The 19,128-nt window shown below is 38.2% G+C and overlaps 1 protein-coding gene across 5 annotated transcripts in view; it reads left to right on the forward strand.

Annotated features, from left to right (window-relative positions):
* The window catches only part of PDE4B (phosphodiesterase 4B), a 472,365-nt gene that overhangs the window by 430,049 nt on the left and 23,188 nt on the right, over positions 1 to 19,128 (forward strand). For all 5 annotated transcript variants that reach the window (XM_081145573.1, XM_081145574.1, XM_081145572.1 and 2 more), the window contains one exon: positions 337 to 449. In XM_081145573.1, the coding sequence (XP_081001699.1) occupies positions 337 to 449 (113 nt within the window). The remainder of the gene's footprint in view (positions 1 to 336; positions 450 to 19,128) is intronic.

The following is a 19,128-nucleotide window of genomic DNA, read 5'->3' on the forward strand; positions in this document are numbered from 1 at the left end:
CTGCTTCTGCCCCGAGTTAGGACACACGTATGCTGATGAGCTTATAAGAGACAGCTCCCCGCCTTCTTCCTCAGAGGAAGTTTCTCGCTAGATCACAGACACCTCATCCAGGCAGGGGGGTGAAAACTTGGCCGGAGCCATCTCCGGCAGAGAGCACCGCGGTGATTTGTTCTCCTGGTGGAGAGAGCTGGAAGGAAGGAGTCGGCACACAAATAATGAAGGAGCTCGGGGCCACCTTCAGTAGCACCGGGCTCGGCGGCAGCGGCAACGGTGACTCTGCTATGGACAGCCTGCAGCCGCTCCAGCCTAACTACATGTCTGTGTGTTTGTTTGCAGAAGAATCTTATCAAAAGTTAGCAATGGAAACTCTGGAGGAATTGGACTGGTGCTTAGACCAGCTAGAGACCATACAGACCTACCGCTCCGTCAGTGAGATGGCTTCGAACAAGGTAAGAGATGACCGTTTTAGTCACTAAAGTGGGGCCGTGCGGGGAGCTCCCGGCTCCCCCGGCAGAGGTGCACCGGGGACAAGATCCTAAGAGTAGGTTTGGTGATCTGCTTCAGAAGATTCTGTCCCCAGCTGCCATGCTTTGCTTGTATCTTGATGCTGCAGAAAAGTTTAAAATCCTCAGCACACTGTAATTCCCCAAAACCAAACTTCTTTCTTCTTGATGTAGCTCAGAATATGCTTAAGTTGAAAGGTGTTTATAAAATGTACAAGTGACTATACAAATGAAAATGCCTTTTAAAAAAACAACTATCAGGGACATAAAATCTGAATGAATTCATGGGGTGAAATGTATAAACCATGGCATTGCAATCAGGTGTTTTACTTTTTTTTAAAGTGAGAAAATAATGTGCCCTCCATATATTAATGGAGAGAGCGGTTTGCCCTGAAGTTTTATAAATTCTGAAATTCTTCTCAGGACATTCTGGGAATTTCTAACATTTATTTTGTGGTGCTGGCATGGTTAAAATAAATAATAATAATAATAATAATAAAGAAAGAAAGAAAGAAAGAAACAATATACCTGGTTTCTAAAAAAGGAATGTTTTTCAAAGTGGAATCATTTGAAATCAAGTTTCACCCATCTTGCAAATAAATGGTTTTATATGCAATCTTCAGACAAAACTTAGTGTTGAAGAACTTTAATTATCTATCGTTATATCATTTGTTTAATTAACACCTGGATTTAGACTGTAGTGAGAGTTGTTGCTCTTTGCTTGTATTTTTTTCTCTTGGAGAATGTGTGTGTGTATACATACATATATAGATATAGAAGCTTTAACGCTCTACCTTCATAAGTACACATTTTCAGAATCCCCAGTCATACTAGTTTGAGATATTGTCTAATTGTATTACAGTTCTGGGGCTGGGAAGAGATTTTGCTCCATACCTGCCAGCATGCTCTTCCCAGCCCCAGGTACACTAGCGAATGTGGGTCCCTCCTCCCTCTTTCCTGGGGTTACAAGTATCACCTTCCTATCAAAGCTTGCTGTCTCCTGCTCCAAGGATTTGAGCAAAGGAAGCATTGCCTCCTTAGGAGGTCCTGGAGGAGGGGAGGGCAGACTCTTTTCACTCCTGGTTTGTTGGTTAATGAAAGGACAAACAACAATAATAAGTTCCTTTCTTACATTTTAGTTCAGATTCAAGTCAAAAAAATAAAAGAAAGAAAACGTTTGAGGTTTAACTATTTGTTGATTTTCCCCTGAAATTTGCAATTGAAAGCTAAATTCTGGGTTTTTCCAGGCTGTTGTAAATCTCAAACAACTGCTTCCCCATGAGGAGGGCTCAACTGCGTAATTTCTGCAAGCCACCCTATAATCCATGTACAAGCATTTTCACATGTGCTTCAGCCTACTTTGTAGCATCAACAGATACCCTGTCCTGTGTATTTTGTGATCACTGATACCCATGCAAGATATAGATTCAATATCTGAGGGTAGGTTTTCAGCAGTTTTCACTGTAAAAGACATGCTGAACTTTCTTCTGGAGTCACTATGATCAAGTAGGTAATTAACTCTCCAGGGGAGCTGGGGGGGGAGGGGGCAGGGGAAAATACTCATTGAGAAACGGCAAATTGCCATTATTTTTCATCTTGTGTGTTGATGTGTTGCAGATTCTAACTAAATTTGTGTCTGGAGGGCTGAAATTAGACATTGTCTGTCTTACAAATTTATTTACAATTTTTTATATTCAGTGCCATAGTTAATAAGACTCTAAGACCAGAGACTGTGTCAGTCCTGGTAAGAATTCCAATCACTTCAGGCTTCCGCTCCTCCTTTATGGTGTTGTGTGCAGGAAGCAATGAAAGTTGAATAGAAGAACTAACCCTAAAGAAAGGGCTAAATCTTAATTCTGATGCAGTTAGCTTAAGTAGAAGGCAGCCTCACCTATTTTCTAAATCTATGCTGGAAAGGTTGAAGGGCAAAGCAATTATCCAGTGGAGGAATAATGCCCAGCTGACAGCTGAAGGCAATGTGAATTTTTAAAAAGATCTCACTCTTTTTACTTAGCTACGCCCCCCCCCCAAGTATTAATTGTTTAGAGAATTGTCTCAAGTAAGGTTTAATTCATGGCAATATATAATATATAATATAATATAATATAATATAATATAATATAATATAATATAATATAATATAATATAATATAATATAATATAATATAATATAATATAATATAATATAATATATAATGTAATGTAATAATATAATATAATATATAATGATATAATATAATAATATAATATATAATATATATAATAATATAATATAATAAATTAATATAATATAATATAATATATAATAATAAATAGTTTTGTGGTAACCAAAAAGAAATGGATCTATACCAGCTGTAGATCTGTGGTAAAAATAAAATCTCACATTGAGTTTGAAATGTTGTTGAAATGATTGCAGTGTCCCATCCTAGTTGCTGTTTAAGAATATAGTCATCATCATTCTCAGCACTGTATAGTCTTATTTGGCTATCTTTCATTCGCCCTCATTGAACACAGGAGCTACAACAAATCTCTGAGGTAAAGGCTTGGAGTAAGTGTGAAGATGTTCTACAGAGGCAGGGTGTGAAAAGCATAGGCTTTGGAGTCTAAAGATCCTGGTTCAAGTCCTGCCTCTATAGTTTACTAGCTACTTGACCTTGGCCAACTTAACCGCTCTGTGACTTCATTTTCGCATCTGTAAAACAGGGATAAGAGTGGTCCCTACCTCACTGGGCTGCTGTGAATGAGATAATGCATCTAAAGCACTCAGCAAAGCGCCGGATGTGTAGTTCAATAAATGATAACTTAGTGATAGCACATCACATCGTTGCAAAAAATTATGTGCCCCTAGATCCGATCAGCTATGTGACTACTGAGTTTTGTTTGCAGTCTCTGAACTTACTTAAAAATGGCGATGGAAGAGCCAGCATTTTGCTTAGGGGGTGCTTGGGAATGACATCTGTGCCCGTCTGTGTGCAGCTGGCAGAGAGCTGTGTCCAGTGGAGGAACAGCGAGCAGCCCTTCACATTCACGTCTTCTGGGTAGGGCTGTGTGTGGTTTTTTGTTTGTTTTTCTTCCTTAACCCTTTTACATTTCGAAGAAAACTGGGACTCAAAGGTTGTACCTGGCTTTCCCTAATGTGCTTCAGAGCCCAGAGAGTTAGACAAAGAACTGTCCCAATGACTTATAAAAATATAGTCTTATTGGCCCAAATTTCCCTCAGTCCTTCATGCTGGCCACAGGCCCAATGGAGTCCCAGAATTATAAGGAAAGATGCAGCCTGATGGGTTCATATCATAGATTATTTTCCCCCAAGGGTTACAACAAGATGGAATAAATTAAGCAGGAGTTTTATGAGGCAATGACATTGTTTTTCAAGATGAAAAGGGTGTCTAGTGAACCTTTTACTAGCAGCCCAAGTTCAGTTAGACATGCGAGAGCCGTTTTCTTTAACGAGAGATTGCCTTCTTAGATTTGTTGATAAATTTTGGTGTTTCAACTGTTATCGCCTCCTGAATTAGAAGAATTGTTTTATACTTCAGTGAAATGCATCAGAGCATGAGTTCTTCAGTGGCAAAACAGTCAGATGTTTTGAAAACAGGATGCTTTGGCTCTGCATTATAAAAAAGAGGAACGGAAAGAGAAACAGTATAGAAAGGAAGAAACCAAATAGCCTCAGCAGGATCCCCAGCCCAACAGGCATAAACACTGACCTATCTTCCTGACCTTCACCGTGGCTCAGTTCCTGCCCTCATGTCACTGAAGCCAACTGAAGTCACTAGAGGAGGATAGGAGGAATGGCACAGCTGCTGTGAGGGCGACTAGAATTTCCTGTCTCCTTCCTGACCGACGCAGTCAGAGAAGTACAGAGTTGCAACAGCAGTGGCTGAGGAAGGACCAACACAGAACAATCCCAGTGAAGCGTAGCTGTGACATGAGGAAGGGGGAGCTTTTACTGGGAAACAGAGCCTCTTGCCTAAAATGTTCAAGTGAAAAACGTCAAAGGGGTCATTTGTACCCAGGAGGTTGAATGTTTTTCAAAGATGAACATGCTATGGTATTCATTGAGGATCTATGTTCAAGCAACTCCAAATTGTTCTAACTAGCACCCTCCACAATCCTTTTCTTTCTAGACTGGCTTTACCCTAAGGCTATTTTATGTGTAATACCAAGGTTTGAACCCTATTTAGGAAAAATGGATGTTCTGTTGTTGAAAAGAATAGTCCTGAATAATATCAGTACTGTCTTTAAAATGAAGCATTTGGACCTGGCACATCAGTAAATGTTTGCTAAGAAAATCTATAAGATAGGAATGATAGATAGACGGTTCTTTTTCTCTGAAGGCATCATGAACTCAGCTGCAGATGCCGTCAGAGGGGAAGTAAGTCCTCCTGGCTACGTAGGTTTATTTTTCCAGTTGCTCAAGTGTGATCCTACTGGAGTGCTGAATATAAAGGCAACTAATTGCCTAACTGTCTGTGGTCTTGGGGGGAGGTAGGGTAAAGGCATACAATTCTACCAATCTGTAAATACCTGAGACCCAAGCTGCACAATACTGGAATGTGATCATGATAGACTGATTATGTTTGTGAGAAACGGCACCAGCATGTTACTGGCAGGGTTAGACGGGACCTCAGTTCAGCAACCTCAGTTCTTTAGTTCGGCTGAGAAAGAATTCAGAGCCAAGTAACTCAAATCAGCAGAGAAAGTTTGTTTAGAGTCACAGAGGTAGAAAGAAGTGAGCCAGCTGGGCTGTGTGGTCTCAGGAAACAAGTCACAGAGGCAGGGCCCTTGGAGCTTAGGAGAAAGAAAGGCAAAGGTAACATGCCTGGGGGAAGTAGAGGGGAAAAGGTGTGGACCAGAGAGAGTGAGAAGGCACTCGAGATCCTCTGTCCTGAGTGTTTTTATCCCTTCTCTAAAGGTGAGGATCTTAGGGGAGGTCCCAGGGGAGAATCTCAATGGAATATTCATCAGCTTTCCAGATATGTCCTTTCAGGGTCGTGGTCTCTATAGATAGGTCAGTGCCAGGGCAGGGGGTCATTGGTCATTAGTCATCTAAGCTGGTCCTGATGTCAGCTGTGGCGTCACCCCACCTGGGCTTGCTGCTTTTCTGTACCTGGAGCTGAAACACAACTGAGGCCTAGATGTTATCTCTAGTTTGACTAAAACTCTGAGGCTTTGTTCCTAAGATTATTTGATGAGTGCCAGAATCTCATTGTCTTGAGGGCTTAATGCTTAAGGGAGTGGTTGTGCAAGGGCTCATATGGGAGTCATATGAGGCTACTCTCTACCCCCCTTGTTTCTCCTCTAAGAGGGTCTACCACCTGGCTAGCAGCATGAGAGGGGAGGAAAGGTCAGGGGAGGGTCTCAATCCCATGACCAGTCATATGAAAGGTCAAGGGGTCTAAACCACATGACCAGTGATATGCTAGGGGAAGAAAGGTCACCCTGGGGACAAGGTCCTTGTTTTCCCAGTTTTGCCTGTTGCTAGGCACCCAGGGCTTTCCAGCCTGGTGACCTTCCAATACCTTGCTCTGCTCATGCCTGTCTAACTGGCTACTACAATTACCCTAAAGTTGGCTGAGTCATTTGTATCTAACTAAATAATCAATAAGTATGGGGAAACATTGCATCCAGCAGAACTAAAAGGATATAGATCTTATTGGTCAACAGAGTCATCTTAGAGCTCTGTCAGGAAGATTACAGGCAGGTATCAAAAGGTATTGATTCCCTTTTGCCTAAAATTAAGTGATATAATTAAAGCAGCACCACCCTTAGGGCAAGAGTTGTCCTTTTCTGGACCATGTGACTAAAGAGATCCCTAGCCCACTTTCTCCATCTGCACTCTACTCCAAGGGGTGAGGAATCTGCCAAGCCAAGGGAGAAGCTGTGCTCCCCACTCCATATCACGTTGCATCCATTGAACCCCCACATTCCCTGCCTAAGTAATTTTGAACTCACTTTTGGAGACAGATTTTTTTCCTGGATGTGCTCTAGGAGTGTATACCCTTAAGCCCAAGGAGTAGCAAAGAGACAGCATTTAGCTTGGGAGAATAATGTGGAAGGAGCTTGGACATGCAGGCTGTGGCAGAAGGTGGACAAAGGTCCACATACTCGGTTCCCGGTGGTGTTAAGACATGGGGAAAGAATGGGGCAGGCTGTGGTCCTGGAGCTAGATCTCACTACCTCTTCCCATCCTATTCAAAGAGTTTAGGAATTCTAAATTCAATCTGGCTCTCCAGGCTGTAGGGAGGGATGTCTGTCAAATAGGAGTGTTGGAGGGGAGCTCAAATTAAATCTTTATATTTTTACACTTACGGTATGTGGCCCCACAAATGTTAGAGGTGAGGTGACTCTGGATTAGAGGGCAGAATTGATGGAAATCAGTTCTGACAGCCAAGTGGAAGAGTCATATATTTTGATCTAACTTTTTTCTCTTTACTGCTCATATTTATATAGAGAGGCAGTAAACTAAAAAGAGCCTAGGAATAAGCCGTGAGTTTGATTTCTAGCTCTGCCTTAATTTAGGTCTATTATCTTAATTTCATCATTTTGAATCTTTGTCTTTTTCATAGCTGCAAACAAAATAGTCAGAGAAGACTATCTCCATGTCTCCATCAGCTCTTGCATTTATTGATAAAACAATAGCAGTAAACAACCAACCTACTTTTACAGGTGTATAGTATGTGTGCAGACATTGTGCTAAGCTCCTTGCCTACATTCTGTCCTGAATACTTATAGGAACAATTTGAAATAGATACTATTGTCCCCTTTTTACCAAGGAGTAAAGTAAGGTTTAGAGACTTGAAATAAGTTGCCTAATGTAAAGAAGAGCCAGGATTCACACCCATGGCCATCTGACTCACCATCAAAGATCCCAATGGGATAGATAAATATAGAAATATAGATATAGTTAATAACTCTTATAAGGGGGTTTTGTCATCATTTCTGGGATGACTTATTCTTTTAACTCTGGCCATCACTGGTTAGGTCTGGTTCAAAATCCCAATTACCTTATTTTGGACCTCTACCAATCACCTCAAGCTCAATCTTCTTGCCTGGGGAGCAGTGTCCATTAACATAGAAGAGGAGGAAGAATGACCATAGTTATAGAAAAATGATTGTAAAGTACTCATAAAACTGAAATTTAACAATATCAAACAAATCCACTGCTTATTGTAGATCAGTTAGCTAAATTCAAGGCTATTTATTTCCCAAAATTCTATAACATGGCTTAAGATAAGATAGTGAAGTTTTGTTTAAAGGATCTTAGCCTACCCCCAAATTCTTTTTTTCCCCAATCCCCAAAATAAAAAGAAAATGGACAGAGGCTATTATTTTATTTTATTTATTTTATTTTTTTATTTTATTTTATTTATTATCATTCAGATACTGGGGCAATTTTATCATATATTAACGTCTTTTCCAGTGTACGTAACATGACCTTAAATAGAGGAGTGGTGCTTCTTCAGTAGCAATAATTAATGTAGGGGAATTTCCTAGAAGTAGCATGTAGACTGTCTTCCTTGGACTTTGTCTTCCAACAAAAATGAAAGAGAGATTAAGCTCTTGATTCTTTATCTGGCATTATTTCAGTTACTCTTTCTATGATAAGACTAAGTTATATTATTGAAAGTGTAATTCAGTATTCCAAGTTCTAGTCTTATCAAAACTTAACAAATCAAAGATTTTGAAAGTTGTCTAGTGCTTTGTAATAAATTTTATTCATAATCTACTTTGCTTAATTTTTGTATTTTGCATTGGTGTTTATAGAACTATTTCCTTCACTCAGTTCTAATCCATTTAGTCCAATCTTTCTGCTAGCTCACTTGAAAGTTCCCAAGTGAACAAATCTCTAAAAAACAAGCAAGAATGAAGTGAGGGAATATTATCTTTGATGGTTGCACCTCTGGCTAGCTGAAAGCATTATATAATCTCAAAATCTGATAAATAAGTCATTTTAAAGGGAGCCTTTTTCTCCATGTTAAAAAATCAGATAATTATTTTTAGAGTGTCAAATATAATTGTAGAACACTAGTTTTGAAAAATAGAATTACAATAGGAAAAAACATTTGTTTTACATTTTTTATACTTCTTTCTCATCTTTTTTTTTTCTTTTAGAATATGTCTCAGTCTAAAAGGCTCCTAAAATCTATGCCATTGTTATCTCTGAAAGAAAAGCAAAGGTGGAGTTTATTCTTCCAAAATATTTTACTTCCTAAGTAAGTGAGCTCTGCAAGCAGAGAGCGCTCAGCTCCCTGGAAGCCAGGACTTATCAAATCAGAAAATGCCAGGGCAAGCTTGCGCCACAGTGGATAGATTCACGCTCTTGAAGACACTGTGCCACTCGGTGAGGTGCGTCCTTGCACATCCCTCCGCTTAAACATTCTTCAGGGACATGCCAGCCCCTCCGTCTTGCCCATTTGTACGTGATGTTTCCCTCAACTGCTGCCAAACTGTTTAGTCTCTTGGATATTTTACTGTAACTTCCTTTGTTTGATTTACTTTAAAAGTAGCCAAGTGTTTCCACAAAGAAAGGACTGTTAAGTTATTTAGAAATGAAGACGACAGTAAAACTCTTGTTTCTTTTGTTTCTGTGGGAAGTGCCTGATAATTATTTTCTCTTTAAGAAGTGTCTGATAATCTTTTTCTCTTTATGGAGTAGAGTTTAAAAGCTCTAAATCATGCAATTCTGCGCATCCACATGTGTTTCCTTCTGCTAATTATTTGCAATTTAAAAATATACCACTTTTGAAACCTAAACCTCAGAGATTGAAGCTTAGTGTATTTATTGTAAAGGAAGTTCATCTTCATGGTTCAATTTAATTTATTTTTTTAGCTATTCAAAATATGGGAATCTTAAAAATGATCATTAAAAACTTTAAATGGCCAAGTTCCCTTCACTTCTTGCTAACAGCATAGTGCAGAGCATTATAACCTTCAGCAATTATCAAAATGAAATTTGAGTACAGATAGAAAATAAAAGAGATTAAACCAATTTTTTAAATTTAGATTTAAGATGAGAGGTTTTTGTCATTTGATATCTAAAAAGATAACTTTTAAATAGTTATTTTGGAAATAAAATATTAAGAAGAGAAGTTAAAATATCTTTCCAACTCAATCATACAACCTGTGTGCTAACCCTGATCAGACAGGACAAAGTGAAGTGTTAATTTGGCAACTATCTAATGTCACTGGTCAGTGTGGATGGTGAAAGCTGACCAAAAAAAAATAATCTAAATACATTCTTTCTAGTTATAGTCTTACATGGTTGCATTAGATAAATCCTAGAACTTTGCCTGGCTGGCGTGGCTCAGAGGTTGAGCATCGACCTAGGATCCAGGAGATCGAGGTTCGATTCCCGGTCAGGGCCCATGCCCCGGCTGCGGGCTCGATCCCCAGTCGGGGGCGTGTAGGAGGCAGCTGATCAATGACTCTCTCATTGATGTTTCTCTCTCTCTCTCCCTCTCCCTTCCTCTCTCTGAAATTAATATATACATATTTTTAAATCCTAGAACTTTAAGCCCAAAAGAGACCCTTGTCTATTACCTGTTTGAAGACTTTATTTCATAGATGATTATAAAGATTGAGGATTCCATATCTAATGTACTCCAAAGATCTTTGTAGAATATAAAACAACCTAAATGAGAAATAATTTTATTATGACGTGACTTCCCCAGCGCCATAGGTTAATTAGTGGAAGAATAAGGTACTAAAACACAGGCCTGATTACAGAGTCAGCTTGCTGTGCACTGGCAGCAAAGGGCTGACAACTTAAGAAAGGCGCGGGACATGCCCTCGTTCATCAGCATTGTGTTTTAACGTTCTCACTGTCCGATTACTGTTCTTTCTTTCTTTTTTTTTAACTTATCTTTATTGTTGAAAGTATTACAGCCATTTACCTTTCCTGAATAAAAGCTATACATGTCTTAATCATTTCAAGTAAAGAGAGCTAATTTAGAATTCCTGAAAATGCTGTCATCAAAACCCAGTGGGAATCAGTTGCTGTGAGTTACTTTGAATACTCCTGGTATTATTGTTTTTCTTCACTTTTTGCTGTTTCAATTTCTGAATTTATATATATGTATATATTTATATATATGAATTCAAAGATATATATCATAAGGGAAAAAAATCTCATCTTACAAAGACAATCTGATTTTTTTTTTTTTAGATTAGATTCCCACAGATGGAATTAATGGATTAAAGGGCATGAACATTTTTAATATTCTTGATGCTCGTTTGCTTTTCCACTTATCCCAATGCCAAAGTTTAGTAAAAAACCCTCTGATTAGCATAACTGCCCTCAGCTTCTTCCTATTTCTTTTTTTCCTCTCTCTGAAACTGAAGGTGATAAATGGGAGTTTATTAACTGGTGGAAAAAAACAGTCAATGCTTGGATTCTCTGTGCAGCTTAGCAGAGCTGTTAGTTTAGGGAGCTGCAAGCAAGACGGTGATCTGAATTTGACCCTCTCCCTAAACCTTATATTGTTTGTCCTCAGTAACCCAAATTATGCAGAGCTCTCACAACTCAAGTATGATTTCTGGATTCTTGAGCCAGATTACCAACATCTTGGTGGAGTTGGGTTCAACAGTGTTGGCAGCTACATATTTAGATAAGATATCAATGTAATTAATGCTTTATAAACATTTAAAATCAAATAAGTCTCATTTATAGCAATAGAAACACATTTTTATGAGTTTAAGGATCTTAAAATAAATTTTAGTATTTGTAGAGGCCTGAGTTAAGCAGATACTGCAAAATAAAGCAGATGCTGTAAAAATATTATGAATTTAGAACTATTAATCTAATTACTTAAAGAGGGACAAGATATACTTGAGAGTTTTACTTTTGGTCTTTTGGTATCTACCCATTTCTAATCATTACTTGTGTTACTAAGTAGGATAATGTGAGATAAAATTTATTAGTATACAATGTAGAAAATGAAAAGGAAATTCTTCACTTGAGTGAAGAAAGGGTAAGAAAGCTTAGTGTTTGAGCTATTAGAATAAGTAAGATATAGAAGACTTGAATTAAAGAACTACAATATGCCATGGACACAGACAATGGTATGGTGAAGGCCTAGGGGGTGGAGTAGGTGTGGGGTGGAAGGGGTCAATGGGGAAAAAAGGGGACATCTGTAATATTTTAAACCATTAAAAAAAAACACAGTACAATATGTAAAAGGAGATTTATGGTTGGGAGGGAATAATTTAATAGCCAGGATAATCATTTGAATAAGTAAAGAACTGACAGAGTTAAAAAAACAACAGATGAACATTTTAGTAGCTCCTGTTTCTTGAAACTGGACTTCCAACTCTATTTCTATCAATGATATCAGAAGATCTATTGAAAGCATGGCTTAAGACTATAAGTAAGAGTTTTATTATAACTTGAGAACCAAGAAATAAAGGCCTTTACCCCTTTCTTGATTTTCCATTGCCTAGAAAACTTCCCTTTGGCTCAAACACATCACCAGGCCCTACACTCTGAACCTATTCCTAGGATGCCAGACTTACTGGCTTTTTTTCTCAACTCTGCCTTAAATGCTTTCCGGCTTTGATCAGTTTGTCATAGACCACCCTCTTACCTATCTTAGTTAATATCATAGCTAACTTTTCAGTTATATGGGGTTTTAGTTATATCTGCTCCAGATTGCAACCTCTTCAGATATGAAATTGTTTTGAATTTTTAAGACTTTATGTTTGCTTACAGTAGTAAGACTAAAAAGTATCAAGGAAGCACAGCTCTATATCTCTTTAACTATACAGAGAGAAATGTAAAGCAGTTGAAGGCTTTTGTCCATTGGTGGTAGTTGATTTGGGGTTTATTTTATTTTAAAAAGCTCTCTGCAATTCTACTTGATTTGGTTATTTAAGAAATTTGTTGACATGGGGACTTCTAAAAACAAGGATAATTAAACTTTTTTTTTTTTTTTAAACAGTGCTAGGATGGTTAATGATTTTATCCATTTTTTAAAAAAAATTTTTTTAGCATTTTCAAAAAAATTAAATTCATGGACTGTGCTTAGACCATCTAGTGATGATATATATTTCCAGCATACTTTTGCATGTCCATTTGATTGTGGGAAGTAGGGACCTTCTGATGTTTCTCTAATGAAATGGACTCTAACTCTTGCTCTAAATATTCCACTCAAAGCCCAGGAGGGTCAATTTAACCGGCCAGAATGCTGGCCATCTACTAAGCTGAAAGGGCACAGTGCCCTCCTGTCTTAGTTCCAATCCACTGAGATTGCTACTGCTGACTCCAATCTGTAATTGTGTCAGAATGGTTTAGATATATCTGTATTTATTGATGCAATGGGTATTTTTTTTCTTGGCCAGGTCCAGTACATTATTTGTGTTCTTGACAGGGTAAGCTGCCACTGAATTTTTCACTGCTGTATTTGAACACACTCAGGATCTGGTTGCACAAAATTTATTTGCATATTTCTTACCCATTGCATGGAAGCTACTGATAATATCTCATCGAGATTTGCCAGTATATTCTTTAAACATTTCTAAATCAGTAGAGTCTAATTTCAGATAATTTATTTTATTTTGATTGCAGTATTTTAAAAGGATCTTTTACAAATAGTCTTCTTTTGTACATTTAAAGTATTAAGATAAGGCCATTGTCTAATGCTATATTATATTTCTGGCATCCTAAAATATTCAATCTGAGAAAGGTCATATTTTGCTTTCCAAAGAAGACCCTTCAGGGCCCTGAGTAAATCCTAAAATAGGAGAATCTTGCCAAAAATAAGTGCACAAAAGCATAAGCTCCTAAACAGGAATGGATTCTCTTTTTTAAAAAAGATAAATACATGGTGTCCAAAAAAAAAATGCATACACACTTAACACTGATAGCTCAATTGATGTTTCTTTCTTTTCAGATTTAACCCATTGGACTTAATAATTATTCAAACTGTGTATACACTTTTTGGGGACACCCTGTATATTGGGTTAAAATGAGTAAAATATGAGGGTTTTTTCATAAAGGTAATAAAGGAGGCTGTATTATTAAGGAGTAATTCGGGAGAGATTTTTCTTTTTTGATCACTGCTTTTAAAATCTAGCCACATGATCCAGGACTGCATTTCTCCAAGAACTTGGATTCTGCCTGAGGGAACATTAGTTATGGAGCAATGTGGGGATTTTTAAGGCCCATTTCTTCACTTAAAGTTTATTTGTCCTCAAAGCTTCCTGTGGTACAAGGATAGAGCATTAAATAAAGGGCCATTGTCTTTCAGTGTATGAAAGGTGTTACTTTTGTGTTTCCAGATGCAAAGTAGCACGTAAAGAAACGCACCTGAAGAGCTCTTTCCTGTTTGCATAGGCCCTCGCCTGGCATCTCCTGCGATGCTCACCTTGAGGCGCGGACAGCCTCACATGCAGTGTGAAGCCAGGAGGCAAGAGAGAGAACTGTATCTGTCTGAACTCTTCAGCTATTAAACGGAGATGCTTAGGACCCAATCCTGCTCGCTTTGTTCCAAAGTCAAATGATTTAAAAATTAAAGGGAAATTCATGGGGTGATTTATTATATTCTTACATGACTTGCTAACACAACATCTAATAAGAAAGCTAGAGTTTGGCCAAGGCTCCTTCTTATTTTCCAGACCTCAGTTTAGATGTTATTTCTTCTCTAATTATCCTAACTCAGCAGCTTGTTTGTTTAATAATTTGTTATCACAGTTTATAGTTTGGGGGGTTTGTTGTAGAACTTAGGCTTCACTCCCTTAGACTGTAAGTGTATCAGGGACGACGTGGATTGTGTTTACTCTTGTTCATGCTTACAGTTACGGCATTTAGAATAGCTCTTGGCACCTAGAGACATTAAAATAAATACTTGTTGGATTCATTGAATGAGGCTCAGAAGCTTAATCTAATTTGTCCAGGGCCAGATATGTTGCTAGGGGCATATCCATTAGAACCCAGGAATCCTTTTCCTGTTACACTGCACCATGCTACGTGCAGGCGCTTTCCAAGCCTAACCGGTTTTTCTAATTGTTGGGTTAAATGAGAAGCCCCCCTAGTTGCTTCACAGTGACTCTTCAAAGCAGTGAAATCTCGTTCCCTGAGCCTTCTCCCAAATTCAAAGTCAGATAACAGAGAACAAAGTCGACAGAGACAAATGCTCTTTCCATGTGAGCAGAGCTGTGAAGCACGTTTTTGTTGTTTGGTTTGGCAATAGGGTATTCAGCTTACCTTTCTCTGGAAAAGTCTGCATCCTTTGGACAAGCATCTGAGCCCTTCAGAGACTGGCAATAGCTACTGCACACTCAGCTGGAAAGTGTATTTATGAACACGTGTCTGAAGCTCAGCCACGCTCCCTATCTGTTGTGTCTGGAGAACACAGCTTAGTCATTCTGCCATTGTTTGGTTGTTTTTTAATTCCTGACATATTGCTGGTACTCCTCTCGGACCCCTACCCTGGCCACATATTTAATTGCTTTAGATGTGTTACTGGATTGACCTCAACTGTGGAAATCTGAGCAAAATGCATACTTGGAGCAATTATCCTTATGTCAGGCACTTTGTGGCCACTCATGGCCTTTGGTTAATATATAAAGAGTTCTAAAGTCTCTTATTTTAAGGAAATTAGCTAAGTCATGGAATCATGAATAGAGTTAGCAACAGCCTGAATCGGCTTCTTTTTTTAATGATATGCCTTCAATACAAGGCCATTTGAGTTATGGTTTCCTTCGGCAGGCTTGATCTATCTTTCTGGCAATTCTGGTTTACACTCCTTACACTGGTGAATGAATAATCTAAACGTCAACCAGCAAGGCAGAACTTCTATGAGTAACTCCTGTGTCATGTAATCTATATGATATAGCACTGCGTCACACCTTCAGCAGCATATTGTGGGAATTTTGTAGTTAATTATACAAGCTGTTGTCAACAATGAGAATAAAAGAGGTTAAGGTGCCGAAGAGCCAACCGAAACCTCCACCCAAACGCAAACCCAACTGCAGAAGGTACCATGAGCTCATATTCTTTTAAAATTCAGAAATGAAACACAGCTTCAAGTACAAATCCTGTGGAACAAACTACAAGTCCTACAATGGTCTCAGACACCTTGCCAATCACTTCACATACATAATTTCTAACCTTCCATTTTAAAGATGGAAAAACAATCTCCAAGAAACTGAATAACTGGCTGAGCTTCTCAGACTAAGTCACAGTACAGGATTTTCTTTCCAGACCCATTTGGATGCTCAGCTGATCCTTTGTCATGCAGGAGTGTTGTTAGGTCTACTCTTAGAGTCCTCTTAATGCTATTAGACCCTACTGGTAAGGTCAACCTGTAATTAGAACCCCCTCCACATCATGTGACCTGTGCATCCTAATCTGTAACTACTTTTATAAGCCTTCCATTAACCCAACGAGCCTATACATCTTGGGGCACATTGTTGTGCAAAACATCCATCCATCTCTTCTAAATTATGGTAGCTAATTATAGGACAAACAAAATGCAAAAGAAGTATAATTATATTTTTTCAAATCATAAAATTGCTTAAGACCACTGTTTTTATCCTTTATGGCTTAAAATCATTTTCAAATCTCCAATTGATGGCCAAGTCTTCTCAATTTGAAAGTGTAGCCCTAGCCAGTTTGGCTCAGGGGTTAGAGCATCGGCCTGAGGACTAAAGGGTCCCAGGTTGGATTCCGGCCAAGGGCACGGACCTCAGTTGCAGGCTCCATCCCTGGCCCCAGTCAGGTCACGCGCGGAGGCAACCAACCAATGTATCTCTCGCATAGATCTCTCTCTCTCTCTCTCTCTCTCTCTCTTCCTTCCACTCTCTCTGAAATGCAATGGAAGAAATATCCTCAGGTGAGGATTAAAAAAAAAAACTAGAAAGGGTGTATTCTAGCATAGGGATTACCAAAATACCCAAACAGATAACATTGGCTCTTAGGGAAGGGAAGGATATATCTGTGTAGCCTAGGGTTTGCCCTTATTTATTTGATGGTCCCTAGAGTTGATCTAGTAGATTTCCAGACCAGGGCTGTCCCAACCCTGGGAAACTGCTAATCCAGAAGCAGTGATTTCCATAACAGGTTTTGAAGCATCCCGTTATCTTTATCTCAAGGGTATGTGAAAGTTCCCAGCTAAAATCAATATAATTAATATTTAACACAATACATGCCATGTGACGTGTTGAAAGGAATAAAGTAGTCATCTCAAAGCATGCTATGGTAGATATTTGTGGCTGCAAAAAGTATTGGAAATTTTATTAAGGCAATACTTAGTTAGGACTTTAAACAACCCAGATCTTATTGGAAATCAGTTCTTAAAGAGACTCATAGCCAATACTTATGGGGTTGTAAAAAAGAAAGGGCAGTGTTTGGGGGTGATTTCCCCTGTTCCTCATCATTGCTTTCAAGTCAGATATGGAGGTCCTGAAGCATAGTCTTATTTTCTACCAGTCAGGAGAGGACACTCGACCGGAGAGTCTGTGAGTCTGGTCCATGGTAAGAGTTATTTTAAAAATATAATAGGTTGTAGAACTTCTGGCTGTGAAATGATTCAGAAGACCTTAGTCACCTGTTTTAGAATCACGTTAGCATCCCATGGTCTTAGAACTGGCTTTGGAAGTTTGAGGTTAAATATTAGCCTTATGCACAGAAAAAGCTGTAGAACATGTAAATAGAAAAAGAAAAAAATAACTAAATAGTGTACCTCAATTCATTGATTTTTCTCAATTGCTGCAATGATTTTGTCATCTGTTGAAAAATAAGGCCTCTCTTATATTTAATTATCAGACCAGCACCAAAAATCCTTCAAAGTGCCTTTTTATTGTTTGTTTGTTTATCTCTATTAACAGCCAGATTAAAGGGCGGGGGGGCTCGAGGACATAAAATAAAACTGTGAAGCTCCAGTAACAATTGCAGGTCTTATTTATTGCATTTCTCACCAGAAGGAAACACCACTGTCAAAAAGAAAAGGTTTGAACATTTTAAATGACCTAAAAATATACAGGACCTCTAAACCTGACACAGTATGAGTACATGACTGAAACCTAACCTGCCTATGGGATATTTGGAACATGCAAATATCTAGGGAAACGTTTGTTGTTTATTTAAATTTAACTGGGTGTCCTGAATTTTTATTTACTAAATCTGGCAATCCTACATATGTGGAAACATGTATACATAGTTTATAAATATAATATATGGGTACATCTGTATATATAGTTAAAATTGCATAGTGAAAATATAAGTCTTTGGATATAAATAGTTATAGTATCTTTTGTCTATTTATTTGTGTCACTGCAGCAACTTTTGGAGATAGGGGAATGTTAGATCTGAGACATTTCTCTAAACATTCTTATAGGAATTACTTTGAGAAGGACAATTTTTTAATGTCCTAATTATATATGCTATGTTTCCTCTTAGTTTTCAGAAATTCCAAGAAAAATGGACATCAGCAAAGAGGATAGATAGGTAGGAAGAAACACCTAATAATTTTGAGGGCTGTTCAAGATCTAGTCTCAAGTTATAGAGCAGTTGTATTTCAATTCTTTTGATTTTTTTTTCAATTCTTTGTACGAAAGTACTCATGGTTTGTCCCTACTTTGACTTTTAAAATGTCACTTGAGCAGATACTTGTCCTCTAACCAGCAAGTGGAATTTATCCTACCTTAGCTTCATCACAAATGCCAGTTTTTGTTGCAGAATTATGGTAGAGATGTTAGTGCTTGTTTTTCATCATATGCTTATTTATTGTGGATTACCATATCACTGGGCAGTGAAGAGAATCACCCAATTCTAATATGTTTGGGTGAGTTTCTTTCTTATTTGACACATGGACAGTTAGAATGGCCTAAGTATATTTCCTAGTGCACCAGGGGTTCGCTCCAGATATTAATACAGGAGAACTTGTTTGCTAGGGTGGCCCATTATGGAACTATAGTCTCTAGTAAAGTAGATACTAATGGACAATGGCATGTTATTCCTTTCTTAACCCTGTTACAAACTCACTCCTTTCAGTTTCATTTGCCTCTCAAATAAGACAAACATTTTTGTTAAAGAAACTGGACATCAGGTTTCAAAGATGCTAGAGTTTATAGGGAAAGACAAAAAAGGAGACAAGGGATAAGACGCACATTGTCAGATAATCTGAAATGCTAAGAATTGTGGAAATTGTGAGTTTGGTAAAGGGCTTATAGAAAAAGTACACTATATCCCTATTTTATTGTTTAAATCAGATTTTGCAAAGAAAAGTGTAGGTGTTTAAGAAGTAGAGTCTTTCATTTCTTTGGGTCCTTGTTCACGTCTTCCCATGTAAACTTAGGGACATAGAAGAAGCAACTTTCCTTTTTTTTTAAATCAGAAGAAACCTTAGAAATTAGCGATTTTATAAGCAACTGAGCCCATAGCTAAAAAAAAAATACTGAGCCCCAAGAAGTTAATTCATCTGACCCAAGATCACACATCTGGTTAGTGCCAGGACTAAGACAGAGGCAAGCTGTCCCCTTTCTCACTGAACGGTGCCACGGCCGGTTCAACTTCCTTCCCCCACTGCCAGCCGTCTGTGATTTCAGGAGGAATGCTCAGCCCCTTCACTTTCCTGATGCCCGGGAATTCTTATTAAGTGATGACTAACAAAGTGTAAAATAT

The sequence above is a fragment of the Miniopterus schreibersii genome, assembly GCF_964146895.1.
Source record: "Miniopterus schreibersii genome assembly, chromosome: 8".
In the NCBI taxonomy this organism is placed as follows: domain Eukaryota; kingdom Metazoa; phylum Chordata; class Mammalia; order Chiroptera; family Miniopteridae; genus Miniopterus; species Miniopterus schreibersii.